Source organism: Hemitrygon akajei, unplaced genomic scaffold (genome assembly GCF_048418815.1).
Source record: "Hemitrygon akajei unplaced genomic scaffold, sHemAka1.3 Scf000054, whole genome shotgun sequence".
NCBI classification, from domain to species: Eukaryota; Metazoa; Chordata; class Chondrichthyes; order Myliobatiformes; family Dasyatidae; genus Hemitrygon; species Hemitrygon akajei.
The window spans coordinates 2,837,923-2,853,457 of NW_027331940.1; the positions used below are offsets into that span (position 1 = coordinate 2,837,923).

The 15,535-nt window shown below is 39.8% G+C and overlaps 1 protein-coding gene across 1 annotated transcript in view; it reads right to left on the bottom strand.

The window, feature by feature from the left end:
- Nucleotides 1-15,535, bottom strand: part of LOC140721366 (NACHT, LRR and PYD domains-containing protein 3-like) — a 68,711-nt gene that overhangs the window by 15,730 nt on the left and 37,446 nt on the right. Inside the window, exons 4-5 of the mRNA XM_073036209.1 lie at nucleotides 13,578-13,749; nucleotides 13,410-13,475 (exon numbers count right to left, since the gene is read on the bottom strand). Of these exons, the coding sequence (XP_072892310.1) occupies nucleotides 13,410-13,475; nucleotides 13,578-13,749 (238 nt within the window). The remainder of the gene's footprint in view (nucleotides 1-13,409; nucleotides 13,476-13,577; nucleotides 13,750-15,535) is intronic.

The following is a 15,535-nucleotide window of genomic DNA, read 5'->3' on the forward strand; positions in this document are numbered from 1 at the left end:
ACAGTGCCATGCCCCCACCTTTTTTGCCAACCACCCTGTCCTTTCTGAAATATCTAAAGCCTGGCACTCAAAGTAACCATTCCTGTCCCTAAGCCATCGAAGTCACTGTAATGGCCCCAACATCACAGCTCCAGGTACTGATCCACGCTCTAAGCTCATCCTCTTTGTTCATAATACTCCTTGCATTGAAGTAGACACATCTCAAACCATCACTCTGAGCGCGTCTTTTCTCTATCATCTACCTATCCTCCCTCTTGCACTGTCTACAAGCTTTCTCTATTTGTGAGTCAACATCTCTTCCACCATCTCTTCAGTTCAGTTCCCACTCCCCAGTAATTCTAGTTGAAACTCTCCCCAATGGCCTTAACAAACCTTTTGCCAGGATATTGGTCCCCTGGGATGCAAGTGCAACCCGTCCTTTTAGTACAAGTCACACATGCCCCAAAAGAGGTCCCAATGATCCAGAAATCTGAATCCTTGCTGTTGCTACTATCCCTCAGCCACACATTTATACTCCACGTCATCATCCACCTATACTCACTGTCACGTAGCACAGGCAGTAATCCCGAGATTACTACATTTGAAGTCCTGGTTCTCAACTTCCTTCCTAACATCCTGCAGTCTGTTTTCAGGACCTGCTCCCTTTTCCTTCCTTTCTTTCTTTATTTATCTTTTTATTGATTTAAAATAAGCATATATACAAACAAGATGAGAATTTCAAATATATATATATCTCAATAAAAATAGAAACGGAAAGTGAAATAGACATCAAAATCATACATAGTATTAAGCTAATATAGAGTATATACTGAGAAAGGAGATAACTAATCCTCCTCTTATCAATTCGTTGAAAAAAAAGACTTAATTTTTTAAAAATGAGAACAAAACACTAAACTAACCAAACAAACGAAAAAAAGAGGACTGGGCAGTCCATTCTGAGGTTAGAACCAAAAAAAAAGAAAGACTTTCTGATCAAATCTAAAACTTTAAAAAAAACTGGAAGAATAATAAATCATATCAAACGAAAATATTAAATAAAAGGTCACGTGGTTTGCTCAAATTTAAAGGATGTATCAAATGTCTGACTTCTTATTTTCTCTAAACTTAAACAGGACATAATGGATGAAAGCCAATATAAGACAGTAGGTGGATTAGAATCTTTTCAATTCAGTAAAATGGCTCTCCAAGCCAATAAAGCTGAAAAGTCTATAATACATTGAGTGGAAACAGGAATATTTCCTGTTTCTGATGGGATAATCCCAAAGACTGCCATAAGTAAGTTAGTTTGTACATCCAGATCCAAGACTTATGATAAAGTTTTTAAAACTTTCCAAAAATTGTCTAGCTTTATGCAAGACCAAAAGTGGCCACCTCAATATTACATCTATCACAAATAGGATTGTTGTTGGAAAAAATACGTGCTAGCTTATCCTTTGACATATGTGCCCAATGAACTGTAACAAGGAATTGTGTGCACAAATAGATGAGTTATTAACCAAATGAAAAATATTACTGAAAGTATCTGATTATCTGAAAGTAACTCTTGAAATTTCAATTCCCAAGCACCTTTAATTTTACCGTTAGACGTCATTCGTAAAATTCAATAACCATTCATAAATAATAGTTATCATTCCTTTTTGAAGTGGTTTAAGTGGAAAGACAGCATCTGTTGTATTAGGTGGAAGAGCAGAGGGATAACTTGGCAGCAAACCACGTAAAAAATTCCTAACTTGTAAAAATCTAAAAAAGTGTACATTAGATAAATCATTTATCCACTAACTGAGAGAAAGACATTAAACAGTCCCCTAAAAAAAAGTCTGAAAAAGTTATTATTTCCTTAGTTTTCCAAATCAGAAAGGTCTTATCCAATATTGATGGTTTAAAAATATAGTTAAAATGGCTATTGCTGGAAAGAACAAAATTATTTAATTAAAAAAATCTGCAAAACTGAAACCAAATTCTTAATACATGTTTAATAATGGGATTAATGTCTTGTCTACTGATCTTAGAAAATAAAAAGGGAAGAGGAGCTCCCAGTAAAGAGACCAAGGAGAACCCGTTCACCGAGTTTTCCTCCAAATCCAAACATGAAGGACAGTCATGTATGTCTGATTAATGAATCCAAAAGGTAATGGAATCTAAAATTTGGCAAAGCCATACCACTGTCCTTTTTTAAAATTTCTGCAATAAAGGTTTGCTCAACGTAGAATTTTTATTATTCCAAATATAAGATACGATTATAGAGTCTATTCTGTCAAAAAACATTTTAGGAACAAAGGAAGGAACTGCTTGAAATGTGTAGATGAATTTCGGTAAAACTATCATTTTAATAGCATTAACTCGACCAATTATTGAAAGGGTCATAGGCAACCATTTAGAAAGCATTTGTTGTGTATAATCAATTAATGGGAGAAAATTATATTTATACAGGTCCTTAAATTTTTTAGTAAGTTTAATACCAAAATAAGTAAAGTGATTTTTAACAATACTAAAAGTTATTTGACATATTGATCTGACTGATTATTAATAGGAAATAAATCACTATTTTGTCAATTTAATTTATATCCAGAGAAACTACTGAATTCAGAAAATACAGTAGAAGGAATAGATTTCCTAGGATCTGAAATAAAAACTAACAGGTAGTCTGCATAAAACAGAACCTTGTGCACTTTGACTACTCTCTTAATACCCTGAACAGTATTGAAATCCCCAAGAGCAATTGCAAGTGGTTCCAAAGCCAGGTTAAATTATAAAGGGCTAAGAGAACAGCCCTGCTGGTTACCTCGTATATCTAAAATAAGGAGATTTTTGATTGTTAGTTATAACCACCACCATAGGTGCTTGATAGATCAATCTGATCCAAGAAACAAATCCCAGACCAAAATTAAATCTTTCCAAAAACTCAAATAAATACGACCACTCCACCCTATGACAGCTTTCTCCACATCAAGAAAAACAACACATTTAGATTCTTTAGATGGAGAGGAGTGAATAATGTCTAATAGTCTTCAAATGTTAAAATCTGAAAACCTATTTTTAATAAATCCAGCTTGATTGTTAGAAATAACACTAGGTAAAAATTCTCAAGTCTATTAGCCAAGATCTTAGAAAGAATTTTAAAATCCACATTCTATAGCGAGATTGGTCTATAGTAAGCACATTCTGATAAATCTTTTTTCTTTTTTTGGAATTAATTACATTGATACTTCAAAAAAAGATTTCAGGAGTTTCCCAGAGGATATAAAATCAGTGAAAATTTGACATAAATGAGGTGTAAGTATTTCAGTAAAACACTCATAAAATTCCACTGTATATCCATCCGGTCCTGGAGCTGTACCTGATTGGAAAGAGGATATAGCCCTTATTATTTCCTCTTGTTTAATTGGCGCATCTAATGTACTCATATCTTGGATAGAAATTTTAAGTATATTCAATTTTTGTAAGAATCTATTCATAAAAGTAATATTGTCTGAACATTCAGATTTATAAAGCTAGAGCGGAAATCCATATATACAGTACATTATTAATTTCATGAGGATCTAACGTTTCAGTTCTATCAGGTCTTCATATTTTCAGGATCTGTCTTCTAACCATAGTTGCTTTTAATTGACCAGTCAACAATTTACCTGACATCCCCATGTAAAGAGAATTGACTTTTAGATTTAAGAAGGTGTTTCTCGATGGAAAAGTCAAAAGCAAATCATGCTGTGTTTGTTCCACCATTTCCTTATAGAGATCTTCACTAGCCATTACTGAATAAACTATATCTATTTTTAAATCCTGTTAGCAATCATTGAAAGTTCTGCTTTGGTTTCCCTTTTTAAACCTACTGAATATGTAATTATCTGTCCCCTAAGAAAGGATTTCATTGTATCCGAAATAACTAAATTTGACATTCCCTCTATTGTATTTAATTCGAAAAATAGAGAAATTAGCTCTTTAATAAAACTTACAAAAGTTAAATCTTGTATCAATGTAGCATTAAATCTCCACTGAGATATCGTCAGTATATTATCAAATATCTTGAAAGATAATTTCATGGGTGCATGATCCGACAACGCAATCACATCATATGCAATATCAGCAACAAATGGCACCAATTGCGCATCCAACAAAAAATAATCAATTTTTGAATACTTATTATATACATGTGGAAAAAAAGGGAAAACCCTTCATTAGGATACATAAATATTCAGATATCAACCAAACCATATCCTATTAAAAATAATTAATAAAGGTTGCACCCTTATTAGAAAGCAACGTATTGGCTGATGACCAATCAATTGATGGGTTAAGACAGCAGTTCAAGTCACTGCCCGTAATCAATTTATATTCATTTAAATTCGGCAGCACAGAGAATAGCTTCTTAAAAAAATTCAGGGCTACCTATATTATGTGCATAAACACACACCAAAGCCACCTTCTGAACACAGAACAAACCAGTAACAATTAAATATCTTCCAATTAAATCAGTAACAGTATTAAAATGTACAAAAGGGATTTTAGAATTAATAAAAATAGATACTCCTCTAATTTTATTTACTGATGAAGAATGAAATAGAGGGCCCTTCCAAAATTTAAAAAAAGAAAGATTTTCATCTTTATCATTAACACCAGAACGCATAGGTACAAAATTAAAGGAGGGAAGTTTAGGGGAGACATCAGGGGTAAGTTGTTTTACACAGAGGGTTGTGAGTGCCTGGAATGACTTGACAGAGATGTTGGTGGAGGCTAAAACATTAGGGGTATTTAAGAGCCTCTTGGACAGGCACATGGATGAAAGAAAAATGGAGGGTTATGGGGTAGTGTGTGTTTAGTACTTTTTTTTGAGGATTATATGGGTTGGCACAACATGGACAGATGAAAGGTCTGTACTGTGCCGTAATGTTCTGTGGTGCTTCTATGGTTCCTGCCTATGGATATGAGTCTCCTGTGCAAAAATAATATCTGCATGAAGTGTTTACAGTTTCTTAAAAATCTTTCTACACTTGATAGATTGATTCATGCCGCTCAGATTCCAAGATATTATATTAATTTTATTAACATCCATCTTTAAGTTTTAATTTAAATTTTTATGAAGTAAGCTAATGCGCAGGCACAGACTAAATCCGAAGAAAGGACAAAGCATAGAATTGATCAGAATGAAAAGCAACGTGATTGAAAAAAATAAACCTCTGAAGACTGCCAAGTTGAAAAACAACCAATCTAATAGCCGCACCCCTCCCCACAAGACCCAGAAACCATCCAATAGGTGAACAGCATGCTACTCTAATAACCCTTAACCCACGTCTCTAGTTAGCAGGCTCTGCTTACAAAGTTATACATTAACCCCACCAACTAAAGACATAACAAAAGGAACATGAAGAGATAATCAAATTCCAAATATTTTAACATTATGTCTAACAGCAGTTAAAACCAAGCTGATGACAGCCATCTTAGATTCATTTAAAATACATTAATCATGTATTCAAAAGATGACTCCAACCAACTAATATATTACGACTAAGGTTAGAGACTTACAAATAAAAAAAAAGTAAGTGCATATATATAAAATCCAAAACTACATTGACTATTAACGCAAACAACAACAGATGTAAGTAAATCAACCATGTCTGTGCCTGGGCACTCAAAACGTGGATTAGACTAATCAAAGCAGCTACTCCCTCTCACTTCCCTCGCAGGAAAATAGCCACTCACAGGAGACCTTGCCCACACCCGGGATTACGGCTGCACAGGTGAAAGGTCAACTGAGGAAGATCTGTACCAGCAAGGCGGCTGGACCGGATGGAGTATCCCCACGATTACTGAGGGCCTGTGCGAGTGAGCTGGGAGAACCACTATAGCGCATCTTCAACATGAGCCTGGAGCAGAGAAGAGTACCCAGACAGTGGAAAACATCCTGTATTGTCCCGGTACCAAAGAAACCACAACCAAAGGAGTTGAATGACTTCAGACCTGTTGCCTTGACGTCGCACATGATGAAGACCATGGAGCGGCTGATAATACAGAATCTGAGGCCACAAACCAGGCACGCCCGGGATCCTCTTCAGTTTGCGTATCAGGAGAAGGTGGGAGTGGAGGATGCTATCACATATTTGCTGCACAAATCCCTCTCTCACCTGGATGGGGTCAGTGGTGCTGTGAGGATTATATTCCTAGACTTCTCTAGTGCCTTTAACACCATCCAGCCCAGGATCTTAAGGCACAAACTAACGGAGATGGGAGTAGACTCTCACATGGTGGCTTGGATAGTGGACTACTTGACAGATAGACCTCAGCATGTGCGGTTGGGAGACTGTAGGTCTGACACGGTGGTCAGCAGCACAGGAGCGCCGCAGGGGACCGTGCTCCCTCCGGTCCTGTTCACCCTGTACACATCAGACTTCCAATATAACTCAGAGTCCTGCCATGTGCAGAAGTTCGCTGATGACACGGCCATAGTGGGGTGTGTCAGGAATGGACAGGAGGAAGAGTATAGGAAACTGATACAGGACTTTGTGATATGGTGCAACTCAAATTACCTGCGTCTCAATATCACCAAGACCAAGGAGATGGTGGTGGACTTTAGGAGATCTAGGCCTCATATGGAGCCAGTGATCATCAATGGAGAATGTGTGGAGCAGGTTAAGGCCTACAAGTATCTGGGTGTGCAGTTAGACGAGAAGCTAGACTGGACTGCCAACACAGATGCCTTGTGCAGGAAGGCACAGAGTTGACTGTACTTCCTTAGAAGGTTGGCGTCATTCAATGTTTGTAGTGAAATGCTGAAGATGTTCTATAGGTCAGTTGTGGAGAGCGCCCTCTTCTTTGTGGTGGCGTGTTGGGGAGGCAGCATTAAGAAGAGGGACGCCTCATGTCTTAATAAGCTGGTAAGGAAGGCGGGCTCTGTCGTGGGCACAGAACTGGAGAGTATGACATCGGTAGCAGAGCGAAGGGCGCTGAGTAGGCTACGGTCAATCATGGAAAACCCTGAACATCCTCTGCATAGCACCATCCAGAGACAGAGAAGCAGCTTCAGCAGCAGGTTGCTATCGATGCAATGCTCCTCGGACAGGATGAAGAGATCATTACTCCCCAATGCCATTCGGCTTTACAATTCAACCGCCAGGGGTAAGATGTGTTAAAGTGCCGGGGTTAGGACTGATCTTAAGTTACCATTCAATGTATTTTAGTAAACTATTTAGGACCTTTTTAAAAGCTATTTATTAATGCTTTTTGAGAGGGTGAGTTTAGATGCATATCATATTTATACTGAGTTAAGTATTGTATGTAATTAGCTTTGCTACAATAAGTGTATGGGACATTGGAAAAAATGTTGAATTTCCCCTTGGGGATGAATAAAGTATCTATCTATCTATCTATCTATCTATCTATCTACAAAAAGCTCCCAGCTAAGGATTAACTATTCAATTGCTTGCAACATAGACTTAAATTCCTTTATAAATTTCCAACTCTCTTCTGGGGAGTCAATCCATTTTCGGTGACGATTAGGTGGAGAAATTCTCAGACGAGCCGGATGCCGCAAAGAGGGACGACAGTTAATCTTATAAAATTCAGCCATCAATTCCCGATACTTAATTCTTTCAGCATAAATCTCTGGGGTGAAATCTTCAACTATACGAAACTCTGCTCCGTTATAAATTAGCTTACCCATTTTCCTTGCATCCCAGAGAATAGCTTCTTTAGTTGTGAAATAATGAAAACATAAAATCACAGGACGAGGCTTCATTTCAGCTGAAGGCTTAGGACGTAAAATTCGGTGGGCTCTGTCAAATATCGGAAAAGCTGAAAAGTGAGTATAACATGTTTGAAAATAACTTTAATGGCTCACCAGTTTCTGTATTTTCAGGCAAACCCAGTATGCATAAATTCATCCTGCACCTTCTTCTTTCCAGATCAATCGATTTCTTCTTAATTCTTGATAGCTCCAAAGTAGCCTTATTAATTTTCTTTTCCATAAAACAGATCTTCAATTCTTGATCTTTAATAGCTTGCCTCATTAACTCTTGTTCTATTTCAATTCTATGAGTACTCTGTTTAAGAATCTGATATTGAAGTTCCAGATTCTTCAAAGAATCTTGAACAGCGAAGGTGATTTTTTTCAAGCTTTTCGTTAGCCTTAATTCAGTTTACCAATCTTGGTATCCACCATACCGATCTTGACATTAATAGCTTCTATTAGAGAGAGCATTCTTTCTGAAGTAGAGACTTCCTCTGATTTCTTTGTTTGTTCGACTTTGGGAACAATTTTGTCACATCTTAATTCAATTCCAGATTGAGTGTCAGCCGTTGTGACTGAATCGTAAATCCTTCAACAAAAGTAATAAATCTTCCAACTTTAAACAAATATAACAGTGGAAAGTTGTAAAAGGGTTGAGCCGCGGTAAACGCGTCTTACTCCATGAGCTGCCAAAAGGAGACTCCCCTTTTCCTTCCTATGTCTTTGGTTCCAATATATTCCATGACCTCTGGCTGTTCTCCGTCCTACTTCAGGATATTGCGGACACGATCAGAAACATCCCAGACCCTGGCACTGAGAAGTAAACTATCAGATGTGTTTCTTTCCTGCATCCATAGAATCCTGTATCTGACTTTGTAACTATGGAGTCCCCTGTGGTAAACTACATATACCTGTCTGGACATGCTCCTCTGCTGACTGCTCCTGTGCCTCCTCCCACAGACCCCTGTATAAAGGTGATGGAGGTACTGCTCCTCACTCACTCTCCAGGATGTTGTGTGGTGGTCTCTTGCTGCTGATCGTGGTCTCGTGCTGCTAATAAAATCCTATCTTTCCCCTCCCGTTTCCGAGAGTTATTGATGGTGCATCATCCCCTATCATTGCTGCCATCTTCTTCATTTCCCTACCATTCTGAGCCAGAGGGCCAGACTCTGTGCCTGAGGCATGGCCACTGTTGCTTCTCCCAGGTAGACTGTTCCCCCCAACAGTACTCAAACGGGAGTATTTATTGTTAACTGGGACAGCCACTGGGGTACTATCTAGAATCTGATTTTTGCCCTTCCGTCTCCTGACTATTACCCACTTATCTCTCCTGAGACGCCGGTGTAACGACCTGCCTATAGCTCCTATCTATCACCTCTTCACTCTCCCTGACCAGACGAAAGTCATTGAGCTGCATCGAAGTTAGATTCCCAACCCCTGTATAAACGTAATAAACAATAAATCTGTTGAAGTAACAAATCTGTGATGACATCGCAATCAAGACACCTATATTATGAGGAGAATGTTCATCTAATTAACCGTGAAGTGAAAGGCAACTTATAAACACACTCAGACCCTTCCTTGCAGAAAGAGTGCAAACTTTTTCTGGAGTGCAACCTGGTTATAATTGCACATTTGGATAGCAGTAGAAGGATCAGTCCGAGTCAGCATGGATTTACAAAGGGGAAATCATGCTTGACTAATCTTCTGGAATTTTTTGAGTATGTAACTATGAAAATGGACAAGGGAGAGCCAGTGGATGTAGTGTACCTGGACTTTCAGAAAGCCTTTGATAAATTCCCACATAGGAGATTAGCGGGCAAAATTAAAGCACATGGTATTGGGGATAGGGTACTCACATGGATAGAAAATTGGTTGGCAGACAGGAAAAAAAGAGTAGGGAATAACGGGTCCTTTTCAGAATGGCAGTCAATGACTAGTGGGGTACCGCAAGGCTCGGTGATGGGACCGGAGCTATTTACAATATACATCAATGATTTAGATGAAGGGATTAAAAGTAACATCAGCAAATCTGCAGAAATCACAAAGCTGGGTAGTCGTGTGAAATATGAGGAGGATGTTAGGAGAATGCAGGGTGACTTTGACAGGTTGGGTGAGTAGGCAGATGCATGGCAGATGCAGTTTAATATGGATAGATGTGAGGTTATCCACTTTGGTGGCAAGAACAGGAAGGCAGATTACTATCTGAATGGTGTCACGTTAGGAAAAGGGGAAGCACAATGAGATCTAGGTGTCCTTGTTCATCAGTCACTGAAAGTAAGCATGCAGGTACAACAGGCAGTGAAGAAAGCTAATGGCATGTTGGACTTCATAACAAGGGGAGTTGAGTATAGGAGCAAAGAGGTCCTTCTGCAGTTGTACAGGGCCCTAGTGAGACCACACCTGGAGATTTCTGTTCAGTTTTGGTCTCCAAATTTGAGGAAGGACATTCTTGCTATTGAGGGAGTGCAGAGTAGGTTCACGAGGTTAATTGCCAGGATGGCGGGACTGTCGTATGTTTAAAGATTGGAGCGACTGGGCTTGTATACACTGAAATTTTGAAGGATGAGAGGGGATCTGATTGAGACATATAAGATTATAAAGGGATTGGACATGCTAGAGGCAGGAAAAATGTTCCCGATGTTGGAGGAGACCAGAACCAGAGGCCACAGTTTAAGAATAAGGGGTTGGCCATTTAGAACAGAGTTGAGGAAAAACTTTTTCACTCAGATAGTTGTGGATCTATGGAATGCTCTGTCTCAAAAGGCAGTGGAGGCCAATTGTCTGGATGCTTTCAAGTAAGAGTTAAATAGAGCTCTTAAAGATAGCGGAGTCAAGGGATGTGGGGAGAAGGGAGGAACGGGGTACTGACTGTGGATGATCAGCCATGATCACATTGAATGGTGGTGCTGGTTCGAAGGGTCGAATGGCCTACTCCTGCACCTATTGTCTATTGTCTCTTCGATTCAGTTATACCAGACACTGCTGAACAGTTATCAGGAGATACAGGAGTAGATAAATCACACAGAGCTGTCATGAATGAAAGTGACCTCGTAGAACTGGATTCCAACTTCCCTAAAAATGTATCTGGATTGCTTTTATTAACGGATTGAAGTGCATCGAGGAGGGATCCTGTTCTTTTATGTAGTTAAAGCACTTTAAATATGGAAAATGAAGCTAAGCTTAATCTCAGTTATGGATAGGAGAACAGATGGATTGGACATAGATATCCTAAAGTAGGAGAGGGATGATTTCGATTGCATATCGCAGCACTGATTGAGGGTAATTCTTCACCCAGTAAGCTGGAGTCATTCAAAAGTGAATAATAGGAGTTTTGTGGGCATGAAAGGAGTAAATTGTAAGGAACATTGAAAATCAAGGTATATCAATGCGTTTTCTGATAAAAGATGATGTTCTCAGATTAAGGAATAAAAAAAAAAACAAAGAAAATTTTCTGCAAGGTGTAGAGCAGAAGTACTTCAAATGAATTATGAGACCAGTCTGGGACATGGCATAGTGATGTTTAAGAAAAATTGAAAAGTGTTTTGTGAATATATTACAAGCAAGAGAAGTTCAGAGTATCAGGATAAGAGTACATGGGAGTTCAGTGTATGAGGAAACCTCCAGGGGTATATTCAGGGATCGACCTTTTACCGGAACACTCTGGGAAGTGCATGGTGCTTCACAATGTGTTAAGACCAGCCAGGGCTGTCTTCAGTTTTACAGAGCATCAACACCCTGCCAGAGGTCTGTTCAATCCATGGTCGTAATGTGGATTAAATGAAGTATAGTTTAATATTCGTGCAAATTGTGCTGAGTGGGACTCGGTCAGAAGGATCTGCTTCATTAATTTTTAGCGATATAGCACAGTGACAGCCCCTTCCAGCCTAAGCACCCGCAGAGCCCAATTACATCGATGTGACCAATTAACCTACTGACTTGTACATCTGGAAATGGACTGATTGAGGATGTTCAGCATGGCTTTGTGTGTGGTAGGTCATGTCCAACTAAACTTATAGAGTTCTTCGAGGAAGTGACCAGGAAAGTTGATAAAGGCCAGTCAGTGGATGTTGCTTAAGTGGACTTTAGTAAGGCATTTGACAAATTCCTGCATGGGAGCTTGGTCAAGAAGGTTCAGTTGCTAGGCATTCTAGATGAGGTGGTAAATTGGACTACACACTGGCTTTGAGGGAAAAGCCAGAGAGTTGCCTCTTTGACTGAACAGATGACATGTACTGCAGGGATTGGTGTTGGGTCCGTTGTTGTTTGTCATCTATATCAAAGATCTGGATTATAATGTATAGCTGCATCAGTACATTTGTGATTACATCAGTATTAGGGGTGTAGTGGACAGCGAGGAAGCCTATCATGACTTGCAAATACAAATTAATGCAGACAAGTGCGAGGTGTTACACTTCGGTAGGGCCAGCCAGGGTCCTACATAGTGAATGGTGGGACACTGAGAAATGTGGTAGAACAAAAAGATCTGGGAATGCAGGTACATAATTCATTGAAAGTCACATGTAGGCAGGGTCATAAAGAAAGCTTTTGGCACATTGGCCGTCATAAATCAAAGTATTGAGTACAGGACATGGGATGTTCTGTTGAAGTTGCGCAAGACATTGGTGAGACCTAGTTTGGAGTATCATGTAAAGTTTTGGTGACCTGCAGGAAAGATGGAAATATGGGTCAAAGAGTTCAATGAACATATTGCATGGATGGTGCCTGGTCTAGAAGACCTGAGTTATAAGAAAAGTTTGAATAGATTAGGTCTGTAATCCTTGGAACGCAGAAAATCGAGAGGAGAATTGATAGAGGTATACAAAATTATGGGGGGGGGGTATAAATAGGAAAAATGTAAGGAAGGTTTTTCCACTAACAATATGTGGGACTACAACTAGAGGCTATGGTTAATATTTAAGGGGAATATATGGGGAAACTTCTTCTCTCCGGTGTTTGTCAGAGTGTGAAACACATTGCCAGCACGGGTGGTGCATACAACCTCGATTTCAACATTTAAGAAGTTTGGATAGGTACAGGGATAGAGGTAATTGGGAGTAGGCAGTTTTAGTGGTTCGACATGGACCAGATGGGTCGATGGGCCTGTTTCTGTGTTGTACTTTTCTATGACTCCATCTTCAGAATGTGGGAAGAAACCTGACAATCCAGAAGAAACCCTGATGGTCACAGAGAGACAGTACAAGTTCCTTACAGTCTGCAGAGGGAACTAAGCCGAGGTCACTGATGCTGAAAAGCAGCACTCTAACAGCAACTCTACCATGTTGTCCTAACCGTGGAAGAACTTTATGATTCTTCTGCTCTCAGACAACCTGGGATTTGCTGCTGTACCAACAGCCAGCATCATTGGGATTCAGAACACATCAGCAGACTGCCAGCAATGTCTGGGGTTTTTTTGGGCAGCAGGACATTGCTGGGTGTAGATGTCTGATTGACTCTTACCGCTGAAAAGCCGAAATACTGAACTGAGTTATTTCCACAAAATGCCACAACTGTTCTGAACTGTATCTTCAACTCAGAGTACCAACTGAATGATTGTGATTTCCAGTCAAGACCACCCTTTCCACAAACACTGACAGCTGGGCTCCTAGTTTCAGGAATCTGAAAACAATCGCTTTTCAACATCATTTCTGTCAAGTAATCAGTTTGAATCATTGTTTTCATCACTCACCTTTCAGTTGCGAGGATAACTCACAAAAGCTTCGGGTGACATTCATGTGCTCATATGGATCAGGACCTGTAGACATCGAAAATCTTTCATGAAACCGGGTCTAACGTGTATTGTCAAATCTGGAAAATTTCAGTCTGATTTAGGACAGAATGTGTTATTTCACTGTACCGAGTTCCTGGATTTCCTTCAGTATCTTGTCCAACTTTGGTAACTCCTTCCTCATTTCTGCAAAGGATTCCCACATCACCCTCTGGGCCTGGGTGTCTTTCTCCATCACCAGACTGAGGAAGAGTTTGGAACTCTCCGTTCGGTTCCTCCTCTCCACGAGCTCAGTGACTTCCTGTGAAGAACGACAGTGAATATCGGACGGACAGACAGAGAATGATGAGGAAAATCAGCTAATTTATGGGACATTCAAAGAGCCTCATTGCCCAATACCACTGGGACAAACACTGGTCTGTCTCCTGATCCATTCTGTAAATCTATGGGTTCAGACATTGGAACCAATACATGAACTGAAGACAATTACGAGTTGGGATTATTGTTTCAGAGTGAAGTAATCTCCTTTGCCACATCCCTTCATAGTGCCTGTGGACCTGTTACCTGGTTGTGCTGGTGATGACAATGTGATGTAGACATTGGCCATTAACCCTTGGACTATGCCTCGTTACAGTCCTACTGCTACTGTACAATGCATTGTCCCATGGACAAAGAGCTTTGCACTGCACTCTGGTTTGGGTCTGTCTCTGTCAGAATGATGGAAGTGACATGGATGTGCTCAGTGAGAACATTTCCTACTCACAAGCACTTGGGGTGATGACCTCTGTTGGTAGATACCATGGTTGGAAAGTTGACTATGTTTGATTATATTAGATTGTCTCTTGACTGGTCTCTGGGACAACTCAGCAAATTCCTGTTCATGACATCTACTGGTCTCAAGGATCCTCCCGGGAGACCCAGGCTGATTTGCCCTGATCTAACGTGAATCCTTTGAGTTAGTTATCAGATTCTATATCATTTGCACATTCGTACTGTCCTGGGAAAATGGAGCTGGTGGGATACAGCGACAGTTTACTGGCAGCAAAAAAAATCTCTAACTACTCTATCCATTACACTTTTTTACACTACGATTACTGCAATGCTTTTCATTTGCAAGCTGTTATTTCTGAACCAATCTGGTGTATGTGTTGCTGTGGGGAATTCGGCAAGCTGGAGTCTCGAGTGTACACTTCCGCCACGGTCATTGCTAATGCAAACTTGGGGCCAGATCGAAGTGGCAGGGGATGGGCCCGAAAGCGAGAAATTAGCCAAAGTTTTGTCGATTTGAGTGCTAGACCAGATCAAAAGGGTTCTGATATCGCGACTACGAATGAGGAGCGTATAGGTGTTTAGTTCACTGATTCGCTCATATCAAGTTTACTCATGTCTGCGGCTCTGGTCTGTGCTCAAGGACTGGCTGCAAAGCAGTGAATCTGGCTCGGTGGCCGTGGACTCACTTTCCACGTTGGTGGTCTCTGCAGTTCATATTCTGAGTGTTAATTGTTTACTTTTAGTGTTCAGATGATCTGGTTTTCAAACATTGGGTGTTTGGCTGTCTCTGTTATGTGAGTTTTTTAAAAATATGTTCTATTGTTTCTTCAAAGTTTGTAAGAAAGCGAATCTCAATGTTGTATACTGTATATATATTTTGATAATTAATGTTGTTTGAAGTTATGAAATGTTGAAGATAATTCGAGAAACAAGTGACAGGAACGATTTAGGGCGATATGGCCCATTTTCCTGATGAGTGATTCTGATTCTAGGGCCACGACACAATGGTGAAATTCCAGGCACCTGGCTGTGTACCGGAGTGATGCAACCATATCGATGTGGTGGACAGGTGCCCTTCCACACATGGCTGCAGAGAATCGGACATATGAATCGTCCATGAGGAGAAATGAAATTAATCAGAATGTGACCAAAGACCTTGATTGATATTTTAATCAGGTATTCATTTCTGATGCTGGTTCATTGAATCACATTTCACTCACCACTGTGCTGAGCTCAATCTATTTGGACTAATGAATTAATTTTAAATCTGTAGTTCGCACATTTCCACCTCACTGATTTTAGTCCTGGTGCAAAGG